Here is an 11920-nt window from a genome sequence, read left to right as displayed (position 1 = left end):
TTACACGTGCACATGCAATGTCTTAAACGTGATCACTGAATTGAAACTGATAAGAGTTTTATAGTCGTGTACGAAATATATTAGACTTCGTTGTAAACTATTCGTGTCTCTGAAAAATGTCTTCGTATGATGATAAATACGATAAGGTATTTTTTAAATTAAATTAGAATTATATTTTAATAACTTGTTATCTAAATCAGCTGATTTCTACAGGAACACCCACGCAATTTAATTCCTGAATTATGTAGACAATTTTATGATCTTGGATGGGTCACTGGTACTGGAGGTGGTATATCCATTAAACATGGGTCAGTAATAATCTTTTCTATTACTTAGATGGTACTTAATATGCTTAAAAGGTATTCAAATATCTTTATATCAACAGAGATAAAATATATATTGCTCCATCCGGTGTCCAAAAAGAACGAATATGTCCAGATGAAATGTTTGTACAAGATATTAAAGGAACAGACTTAGAATTGCCACCAGTAGAGAAGAAATTGAAGAAATCACAATGTACTCCATTATTTATGTGTGCATATACAAGAAGGAATGCTGGAGCTGTGATACATACACATTCTAAATTTGCTGTAATGGTTACATTGCATTGGCCAGGAAAAGAATTTCGTATTACCCATCTTGAAATGATAAAAGGTATAAGAAACCAGAAACTAGGGAGAGCATATCGTTATGATGAAGAGCTAGTAGTGCCAATAATTGAGAATACTCCATTTGAGGAAGATTTAAGAGATGAGTTAGATAAAACAATTGTTGCTTATCCAGAAACATGTGCTGTATTAGTGAGAAGACATGGTATTTACGTTTGGGGTGATTCATGGCAACAAGCGAAAACTATGTTTGTATCATCAATTTAATATTAATTTTGTATGAGTATTTTTTGCTAATTAATGAAATATTTTTTGTTTATAGGACAGAGTGTTACGATTACTTATTTGACATTGCATTACAAATGAAACAAAGTGGATTAGATCCCCTTGCAACTCCAGACGACTATGAATTGAAATATCAACAGAATGGAACAGTAAATTAATAAACACTATTCGTATCTCTTATTTTCATGAAATGAAATAAATTATTTTCTTTGTATATTTTATAAAAACATTCGTGTATAAATGTATATACATATATTACAGCATTGATTTGTTTATTTTCTACACATTTTCAAGTGTCTATATCAAATGGTTGAAACTCTTTCCTAATTCTACTTGCTAATTCAATTTCCTCTTCTTTCTCCATTTGACAGTCTTTCCAGTCAACTCTATCATTGATATCCAATATTCTATCAGATGCTAATACCTCCCTTCCAAATTGGAGCGGAAAATCTTTTTTTATTCTATAATACAATTTTTCTCCATTTGGTAACTCCACATAAAAATAGAGAACACCCGGTTTCGCGATTTGCTGTAAATCTGTATGTTGAGGCAGCTCCATCATTTTGAAATTACTACATTCTGCCATTTCCTAAAATAGCAATAATATTAAAGTATTACAATTATTAAAATCATTATTTTAGTGTTTATCTATAATATCTATTCAGTAAAGAATATATTTACCATAAATGTTTCTTTTAAATCAGGTGCTTGATTTTTATGCACTGGTATTACTTGCAATTGACAATGGGATGTTTTAAAATTACGCTCAAAGAATACAGGTACTCTATCCATAGTGGCATAGTATTTAGTTATAGCCTTCTTGTATAGTATCATTTCATTTGTTACCTCTTTTGGTAAAATTGAAAGACTTTGATGATGTGTTATTGGTAAAATTAAGAAATGATTTTCAACCAATCCACCTCTAGCAAGAGCAACATAAACCTCTGTTCCCACTGATATTACCAAGTGCTTGGAGACTTCAGGACTAGATAAGCAGAACCAGCATTTAGCTTGATCAAATTCTGGTTTTGGTCTCTTATTGAGTCCTTCTGAATGCCTTGACCTTTTTACAGGTTCCTTAGATTCCATATCATAAAAATACTGAGTGGATTTTGGTTCTGGTTTTTGTGAAAATGGTTCACTTGATAGCATTGATTTAGGGTAAGGACTATCCGTTTCATCTGTGGTCTTTAGAACTAAGTCAGATAGTCTTGTTCTATCAACAGGAGTTAAATTTAATGCATAGAGCCATTTCTTTTTCTGAGTATTAATTATAGGTGCAAGAGCTATAAACCGTGTTGCTATTTCAATATTACCCTCCTGTTGGCCCTGATTTCTATAGGGTGGTCTTTCATAGTGGATACCCTCTAATGCAGACACATGATATCTTGGTTTTACTTGTGTAGCTAGCCACGCTATCAACTTAGAACCCTGATATTTGAAATTTGGTTTATTAGGATCTAAATTTGTAACACCAGCAGGCCAAGGGGAAGTCAATAAAATGTCAATTCCTCGAAAACTAGGCTGGCCTTTTAAACAAGAATTTTTAATCGATACAACATCTTTCTCATTAAAGCAAGTAAGTTTGCTCTGAGGAGAATTATTTTCTGTACCACTAACATAAGCTATTTTTAGCCCAGAAGTAGCAGTATATAAGCCACGTTTTCCAAGATAAGTAAGATTTTGACATATCTCATATCCATCTTCATCTGGGTAATTCCTTAAATCGGACTCTCTATTGGCGCCAATTATATATGTGGGAACAGGAACACTTTTCATACCATTTTTATAAATCTCAAGTTCCATGTTGTTTTCGCCAAAAAAGTTCCCAACACATAATAAAAAATCGAATGGTCCACTTTTTTTATTGATGGCTTCAACCTTGTTGAATAAAAATTTGAAGTGGCCTTCCACATCTCCACAAATTAAAACCTTTTGTTTTTCACCCATTCTTAATAATATAACCTAACTTCAACGTGTAGATATAATACAATTAATGTAAATTAAGAATTATATTGCAAGTTTGTGAGTAGTATAAATGAATAACTTTTCGTTAGTTCTACTTAAGTAGTGTTAATTGTGTAAAATACAACTTTATGTTATGAACATTTTTAGCGCGAACATCGTAAACAGAACTCACATTGGATTTTTTTACTAGATAGTGTTGTTAATTTGACGACAAAGGTCCACAACTATCTAGTAATTTAACTTTGGAAAGACCCTAGCGGAAGAATCAGGAAGAAAAAATCCCTAGGACTCAAATTGCACCCAAGATAAAATAAATGACAAGAAACGTAGCGCCATTGACAAAGTATTAAACAGACCAATCGTTTTATGGCACTGTGGACAACAAATTTGCATTACCGACTGTAGACGGAACAATTAAGCTTTGTCGGTTATGAAGCTTCAGGAGTAGAGATAAAGTAGAAACCAACAAACCAATGAAGAAGCGCTATAGTCCTTCTCCCTTCTCAATTCATTTACCATCCAAGCAAAGAATTTAATTTTGCCTCGTCGATATGTTGAATTTTAAACTTTGAATCGACAACTATACTTTACTCTACTGAAACGATATTTAATATTCAGTTTTAATCGAATGTGACTTAGAATTTACAAAATAGCATGAGCAAATTAGAAGCAGCAATTGATTAGATAAATGTTCAAACTTAAGTGATAATAGAAGTAAAAACTTTTGTAATATGAATTTGAATTATATTCGGCAGATATGTTGTATAAAATACAAAAAGGAACATGCGGAAACATTCGAAATTCAAAATAGGAACCTTCGTAAAATGGTTGTGTAGCATTGTCCAGCGCATAGAATACAAGTTAAACAGGGGAAAGCTCGAAGCTCCCAGTTACTATTCTGTAGCGAGTTTTCGTGTTGTGGCATAGTAATTTGGACGTGAGAACTTGTTGCACGAATAGACCACGCTGTATCGTCAAATGACCAACATCTGGAAACGATTTTCATGTCATAAAATCTTCCTGGCTACCTGCAGACCGTGCGCAGCGTAACACAGATCATTAAAAATACGACCTTAACGAGAATTTCCCTGCCTGTTTACTACCAAGGCAGAAATAAATACTGGAACAAATAAACGATCTTCCTCTTTACTACGTATGATAAAACAAAGAAAATCTCTTGTATCTCACATGAATATTCATTCTATTACGTAACAAAAAATAAACGTTTGACCGAAGAATATTAGAAAAGGATCGATGGAACTTCCGGTGAACAATGGTAACACTTCTGAGCCTCTGGATATTCAAAAAACTGCGCATAAACACACATCTCCAAAACATATTCGCACACATGCGTACGTACTCACTCACACAAAGTGCTCCTATTTAAATGTAGGGTGCACAGGAGCATTAAAAAAAAGAAACGCGAAGGGAGAAGACCGACGCCAAAGAGAGGCGGCAACGGAAGCAGCGGCGACGACATATTACGTGCATAAAACAGAACGAGAAAGAGAAAGAGTGGCTGCATTTGTATTGGTAACACTATGGAGGGGGAGAGTTTATATCGAGTCGCCACTAGGCGTGGCAGTCGGGACCACCCAACCGACCAATCACAGCAAGAGGCGTTATCTGGCTGTATAACAATGCTTCCGTGTAACACATAGTTCAGCGATTCTCAACCTCCCTCGCGCCAATTTGCTGGCAGCAACAGACCATATTATGTATACAAATCTCTCATTTCTTAACCCGAACGTAGCGACAATAAAAAAAATAAAAAACAAGATTCGCACCCGATTTCAAAATAACAATCACAATCGAAAAAACGAACTAACGAGATCGAGAGTGTCGTGAAACTTTCATATTGCCCTGATGAAAGCCTTTATCGTTCGCTGTTGGGGGTGAGAGGGGGTTTAAGTACCGCCTACGTTAGAAATCATTGACACAGGCGCAACTCGCGAGCTTATGCGGCTGCGTTTGTACCACGGAAGCTTTTCCAGGATCGTGATCCGTGAGGAAGGGGCGGGAAGGAGGCAGAGAGACCCAAAGAGCTAGGGAGAGAGTGAAATGCGAAAAGGGGAAGAGAAAGGGGGGCGCGAACGGTGCGAGAAAGACGGAAGAAAGGGTAGCAGGTTGGAGGAACGTTGGTTCACGCTCGGCGGGGAGTCCAGCGTGCACCGTGCATCGAGTTGTATACCTAAATGCGTACGGCACTGTTTTAATAGTACACACGTGCAGTCGCGGCCAAATGAATTGATCCCGCGAGGTGAATCCCCTCCGAATAAAAAAGATGTCGCGCCATCTTTGAGGACTCTGCCGCTTCTACGGGGCTAGCGCGCGCATTTTCGATCGCGGCCCGTCAGACAGCGCGTAGGTTTTTTCAAGCAATCTCGCGGAAAGGGGGTGCTCGCGCGCTTCGGAGCGGACTTTGGCTAAGGGTGGAAGAAACTCTCGCGATTGGTACCTACCTAGACCCGAGGAACAGTAATTGGAAGAGAAACGTAAAAATCTGAGTCGATGGTCGATAATAATGTAATTAAAATATAAGTTCTGTCTTTGTTAATAGTGCTTGCAACATATCTGAGCAACTGAAGCGATTATAACCTGAGCTGTACTTTGTTGCCGTTTCGAGAAGAAACTGTTATTCATTTTTCGGTAAAAGTGTTTATCTAATTTGTCTGAGAGTTTTTAAGAAACTTTACTGAAAAGAGTGATTGCGTTTGCAGTTGCTGAAGTTCCGACGGACAGTGAAGTGCGTGGAAGAAAATGGAAACGTTGAGTGCCAAATTGTGAGTCAACTTTTTTTTTAATAGAATACCAGTGAACTCTTTCTGAGATATAAGATTGTTGGTGGAGACTAATAGTGATTAGTGTGACAATGATGTAGCTGATATAGGCGATAAACTCGAGAATGACAGTAATAATAATAATCGATGGGACTCCATAAACGTGTTCGAAGTGTGTCAAGTACCGACGGCTTGATAAAAGTGTGCGTCTCTTGGGAAGTTCCTGCTGCCGAAATCACTTTCGTACCGAGGGAGACTAATTGGTTCTCTCCCCCGGGTGAAATGCCGGCGAGGGCATGAATTTTGTCAAAGGTTCGTAGAACAGTTCAATTTTCGTGTTTTTGCATTTAAATCCGCGTGAAAATCCATTAGAATAAGGAGGATAAGAGTAACACTTCAATTGACGAAAATAGATATTTTTGAATTTGTAAAATAGAAGAAATATTAACTAAGAAGTACATTGTAATTATCTAAATAGTAAAAAATAGGTGGAAACTGTTTCTCTAATGCTAGATTTAGATCTTCAATATCTTTGATCAATCACTTTAGATAAACGATTAATTCTTTGATACCTATTTGGATATGCATCTTTTGAGAAAAGAACGTGCGAAAAGGGGGTACGATTGCGCACAATCTATGTTTCCATCGTATCGACTAGCTAAAGCGCAATAATTTACATGCACAGGTTGTAATTCGAACCAATAGTTCGGATGCTGGCAAATTGTTCGTCTATACCCATCGAATGTATCCGAATATTACGTTACGGTACCCGCATACTCTCCCATGGGAGACCCAAGAATCGTGTTCTCACCCTTTTCTCGAAAATTTCCTTGAGAATCAGCTTTCAAAGCATTTTCCTTGATTCATGTAAATTCATTGTTTCCTGAGACCACCCTGAAGGGAAAGATTCAAATCCGAATAGCGTGTAAAACTAGAATCGCATTCTGGATAAATAATATCACAGCATCCACCAAACGTAGCTCTGATACTTCAAACCATTCCAAGCAGATAAAGAAGTCAATAGTAGGTATCTACTTCACAGCATTCACGACTCTATCAATGAATCGAGAACGCAACACGCGTACGATAAATTAACACGTTACAGCCACGCGTGTCGGTTTTCACGCTTGTCTGAATGTTACCTCTAATCACTTAAGTATCCCCGACGCTCCGAAAACGTTCCCCGCCCCGAAGCGAAAGGGGTCGAAATCACGAACCAATTGCTCGATACTCCATCTAAACGAGAATGGATCACCTATTTCGAGGTAGTGGATGGGCGGATAGGTGCAGCATCCCGTTTTCGGCGCGTCTACGCGCTGTTAAAGTAAATAGAGACGCGTGTTACGTGCTGTAGCAGCCGTGACGGGGCGTGCCGTTTCCTGAAGTCATTTGTAGGGAAAATGTCCGGTTCTCTAGAACGTGATCCTTTCCCGTGTCCTGACACGGTACCCTTCCGTGGCCCATGGAAGACTTATGTCTCCGCGCAGCTGTCGCGACGGCGTAAATCTTCGCTGCTCTCTTTTTTCTTACGTGATTTTTCGCTCGAGGGACTACAGTGTGTTTTCAAAATCTTTTCTTAGGTGGGTTTCGTGTTATTCATAACATGTAGATCGAAGTCGAGTGTAAGACTTATTTGGTTCTCTTTGCCTTACTCGGTGATCTTTACGGATAGCAGTTAATTCATCTCTGGACCAGGAGACTGATCAGTGATTATGACAGGCGCATGGGTAGTAGGAGATAAGATTGTTTTCGTATGTTAAGGTTTGAACATGAAACACTCTTTGAATGTAGAATAAGGGCAACTAGGAGACGAAACGTTTAGGCAGCTAATAATAGTAAGATTGTAAACTTTATGCTAACAATGGCAGCAACTGCAGGAGTGCATTGCATGCAACATCCTGGCACGTGCGTAAACAGTTCTTAAATAATTCTGGGTTTCTGCTCTGAAACGCACTATGCGCTAAAATACATACCCCAATTTTTTAGTAGAAGTTTGCACAAAATCAGCAAAAAATTCTCAAATAAAAAACTCCCTTGGTCTACCAATTGAAAAATTGAAATGTCTTGTCACTTATAGATCTTCCCCAGTTTTCCCCTAAACCCTTCCAGTCCCTCCAACCTCCACGCTCTAAAATTAAACGCGCGCCAAAAATTTATTTAGTCTCGCGTTGCTGCACTCGTATCAGAAACAAATCAAATTTGTCGACGTCGTTAAATCACGCCTTGGTCGTTCGACAGTCAAGGGGGACCGAGAGAGCTAATACGGAGGCCCATAAACCGCGTTCCTACACAAGTCACCCCCGCAGAGGGGTTACCGACGTCGCCGTCGACAAACTCGTTCACGTCTTGGACTTTCTTTCTCCTCTCCCCGCTTTCTTGTTTCGAAAAGCCACTTCTTCTCCGTCTATCATGAACGAAAACGCTCAGCAGCCTTTCTGTGGAGGTTTCTTGTGACCAGACACAAAGCTGCTCTCTGTTCCGACCCGTTTCTAACGATCGACCCCTCGGGGCTTCGATTTTACGAGCTTCGAAGCGAGCGCGACAATTTCCCCTGGATAAGATTTTGATTTCCCACCATTTCATCTCCGTCACTGCTTTTCACAATTTCTCGCGCTCGGTTTTCGTTTTCGTAAACGACCCGCGTTGTTTGGAGAGGAAACAAAGGCGCGAACTCAGGAAAAGCGATCGCGATTAGTTCCCCAGATGGATTTCCGCAAATGTCCGACGGCGGTCAGGATCACAGAGGCCGCAAACTATCCAGCTGTTTCACGGTCGCTTTAGTGGTCGGATAGGTGAAGACTACTTAAGCGTTTCGACATGTGTAGAAACACGACATCCGATACTTCCTCGCCAGGACCTCCTACTGCTAGCTGGTGGCTCATCCGATTGAGATTTACGACAGGATCGTTTAGAGCGAGACCGACGGCACTATTGCGGTCACTCCTGCGCGCAACAAGTAAATAAATTTTGGATGACCGGTTGCGAACGCGTTCATTCATACACTTCCTATTTAATTAGTCATTAGTTAACTCGTAATTGAATGCGTTTGGAAGTTTATGTGTGTGCTCTCGGAATCTAGTGATTTCTGTGTTATCTGCAGTTTTGATTATTCGGTGATGTACATAGTCGCGAAAATGTATGGGTGATAGAAGTGAATTATTTATTCAGAGGGATTTGATTGCTCAGTAGCCTCTCTAATTTCGTGTTTCTGACTTTCCAATGAAGGGGGATAAACATTTCAATATTGTAATCTCAATATTGTAATACTGATTAAAAAAAAATCAAAATTAATTCTGGGCAACAGCTCTTTTTCTTCCTTTACAACTGTACATTCTTGAAACACCAAAAGAAGACATATTACAGTTCGTTTATACTGTTCCACTTGAAGTACTTCCATAAAGAGCAGAAATTTCCTTTATTTCACATGGACCAATGACATCACGCGAAATGATACGCTGGCGTGACTTTAGACTTCTTCCTGAAGCGCAGAGACAGACACACGCCTCCCTTCGTGTGAAATCTGTAACCATTCTCGTGCATGTAATTCCCACATGACTAAAAAGGGGGGCCAGTGGTGGGGAGATGTGTAACACGGGGATCCAGAGTTAAGCTTCGAAGTTTAGTTTTGCTTAGTTCCCTCGTCCTCTGACCCGACTCGCAGGAACCCGAAGAAATGACACGCTCGCGGAAAGAGTTCGTAGCCCGGAGTTAACAATTTGATCGGTGTCAGTAAACGTGTGCCATTGTTCTATCACCACTCGAGGATTTGGATATTCAGTATTCGAGGACTCGTCATGAAACGTGAGTGAATTTACCTTTGACTTCGCCACGACGACGCACTGTCAACGTTATCGATATCCCACTAAGCATTGATTCGCTTCTTTATATGAAGTCAGTCTGATACTAACAGATTCCACGATTTATATCGTTTATGGTCTTTAGATGGGTTCTTGCTCTTCCCAGCGGCTTTCAATAATCCTGCCAAATTGGCAGCTCGATAGAAGTTCGACTATCGGCCGCCTGGCTTAGCAAAACGAGAGAGAAATCGTTAAATAAAAACGGCCAAGGGGACGAGGACCGAGAGAACGCGGCGAATAGTAAAAAGAGCAACGCGCGTCGCGGGTCGTCACGGCAGGCAACCCCCATCGGGGCTTATGGCACTCGGCCACGCAAGATTCAAGAATTTCGTCAGGCCCTTTGCCAGCCTTTTGTCATCGTCGTCGAGTCCCAAGGCCCAGTTCTCGATTCGCAACGGCGACAACGTCCAGTTACGACCTGTGTTTTCGGGCAAATTAACTGTACCTTATTTCTCTTGAACATTCTCTTACGAGCTGAGAGAATGAATATTCTCCTTTGAATTTATGATTTTGAAATGGTGTGGATATTTGTAGTCTCTCTGATCTTAATGAATTTGACCCTTTAACGAGTAGGTATAGCTCTTGTATCTGAACTTGAATTAGATCATTTTTTAAATACTGCTGGTTTAAAGCTAGAACAAGAATAATATAAAGTTAAAAAAGTAGTTCATCGTTTTGCTATTGTAAGCTTGCTCTGTTCCTAATAACCAGAGTCAGCGATTTTTAATCAGCTTTTAGCTAATAAATTTTCCAGGCACAAGATCGCGAGGATCCGTGCCTGCCGTTGCACTCATTTGCATATTTTTATTGCGCGTGTAGTTGCTGCTTGCGGTGTATGCAAGCCTGATTACGGTAGAAGGTGCATCGTCAGCATAACAGACATCCTTGTTATCGTACAGGCGTCCAAGGTTACACCATTGGTGCCCAACTCCAGAACAATTCGTTCCTTCTCCCACCTTTCTACCATCAGCACATCAATCGAGGATTTTCTCAGTCTCAATTGCCCGATTATCTGTCATGAATCATTTCCCTATTCTTGCGCCCACTTTTCAGTATATCTACCAATTATTCATATTTAATTAGAAATGATTCTTCTGTTCGATGCTCCGTGTCTTTGTAGCAGCGCATTTACATAACTTTGGCATCGCGAAACTTGCAAATGCTGCAAAATTTATGGCGAAATATCAGCATACGCGGTCCAAGGCACGCAGGCCTTCCTCGCCACTTTCTTCAGCCGCACTTCTCTTCTGTAGCAAAAGCGTCGCGACCATGAGACGAGCCATGGCGTTTACTACCGAGTCGAATGGCAAAAGCAACGAAACACAGACTTGGGGAACTCTGGCTGTACCTATGCCTTTCATTCCGCGATACTTTCTTGCGAAACAGAATGAGTTGTGTACCACTTCACGAATTCCTGATATTCCACTTCGCATCGAAGACAGACAAAAATCGCGAATATCGTGCTTGCTAATTCATGCACTTGAAGAAAGTACTGTACATTTGAGGTGAATTGTTAGTGGATCGTTATGCTTTAGTTGAAAACGGTCTAGTGGATTCGCAGAAACACCGCGAATATACGACCACCCTCGGTCTTAGGTTTCTTTAGCGCCTCCTCCGCGCTCTGATGTATATCCCAGGGTGAGAGGGCAAAAGCGTGGAGGTGATAATAAGCCGTAAAGACTGTGAGACGCATCGGGAATGCGTGAAGCATTTATTTCCTCTTGCCTTGGGAACGGGCCGATGTCGAGCACGGACCAATCACCCAAGTGGCAATATTTTAGTGAAATTATTGCGGAGAAAGATGTCACCGATACATTGGCCGTTTTCGACTTGCGAATTCGTTCTGCTGAAACGTGGCATTGCACCTCTTCAGAGAAAGGACATTCTTATATATGCAACTACATTTTTGCATATTGAATGATCGTATAAAATCAGTGGCGAAAACTTTCATAAGTATCTCGTTTCTCCTCTTGTCCCTTCGATCGCCGAAAACATGGCAGACGAAGAATAATGCACCCTAAGTGATTTATATGAAGCGATCTGGACGTAGCTTCACAAATATTTGTCGTAAACACTTCCTTCCCGATATCCTCGAGTTCTCCTTTGATTTGTGTACTCAATTTATATCAGAATCTATATCATAATTCTTGTGACTCTAGGGTGGGACTGAGGGATAATAGATCAGAGGAATCCATCGTGTTTCGATGCTTGTTTGCTCCGAATGTAACTTGCTGGAAACGTTATCAAAATGCTTCCGTAGAAATAACATACCTAATTAAACACTGTTTAATTCTGAGTAAAACTAACATTCGAAGTTTTACCTTCTGCTGCAAGTTCACGATGGAACCTGACACGACTTGACCTTAATTAAAAATACAACCCGACAATACGTTGTTCGCAATATGAACCATGCAACAACGAC

General features: G+C 40.0%; 2 protein-coding genes across 2 annotated transcripts; one reads left to right on the top strand and one right to left on the bottom strand.

The window, feature by feature from the left end:
• The first annotated feature begins 7 nt into the window (after positions 1-7).
• LOC143185574 (putative methylthioribulose-1-phosphate dehydratase) lies at positions 8-1158 on the top strand. The gene is made up of 4 exons (XM_076388696.1): positions 8-146; positions 214-308; positions 386-856; positions 931-1158. Exons 1-4 carry the CDS (start codon positions 117-119, stop codon positions 1049-1051), a joined length of 717 nt encoding a protein of 238 aa, XP_076244811.1. The 5' UTR covers positions 8-116; the 3' UTR covers positions 1052-1158.
• Positions 1069-3001, bottom strand: LOC143185573 (CWF19-like protein 1). Its single transcript, XM_076388694.1, has 2 exons — positions 1575-3001; positions 1069-1482 (listed from the first exon to the last, which is right to left on the bottom strand). Exons 1-2 carry the CDS (start codon positions 2841-2843, stop codon positions 1183-1185), a joined length of 1569 nt encoding a protein of 522 aa, XP_076244809.1. The 5' UTR covers positions 2844-3001; the 3' UTR covers positions 1069-1182.
• Positions 3002-11920: the final 8919 nt, after the last annotated feature.

The sequence above is a fragment of the Calliopsis andreniformis genome, chromosome 12, assembly GCF_051401765.1.
Source record: "Calliopsis andreniformis isolate RMS-2024a chromosome 12, iyCalAndr_principal, whole genome shotgun sequence".
In the NCBI taxonomy this organism is placed as follows: domain Eukaryota; kingdom Metazoa; phylum Arthropoda; class Insecta; order Hymenoptera; family Andrenidae; genus Calliopsis; species Calliopsis andreniformis.
Note: the sequence above shows the minus strand (reverse complement) of the source record. Positions and strands in the feature narration are given on the sequence as shown.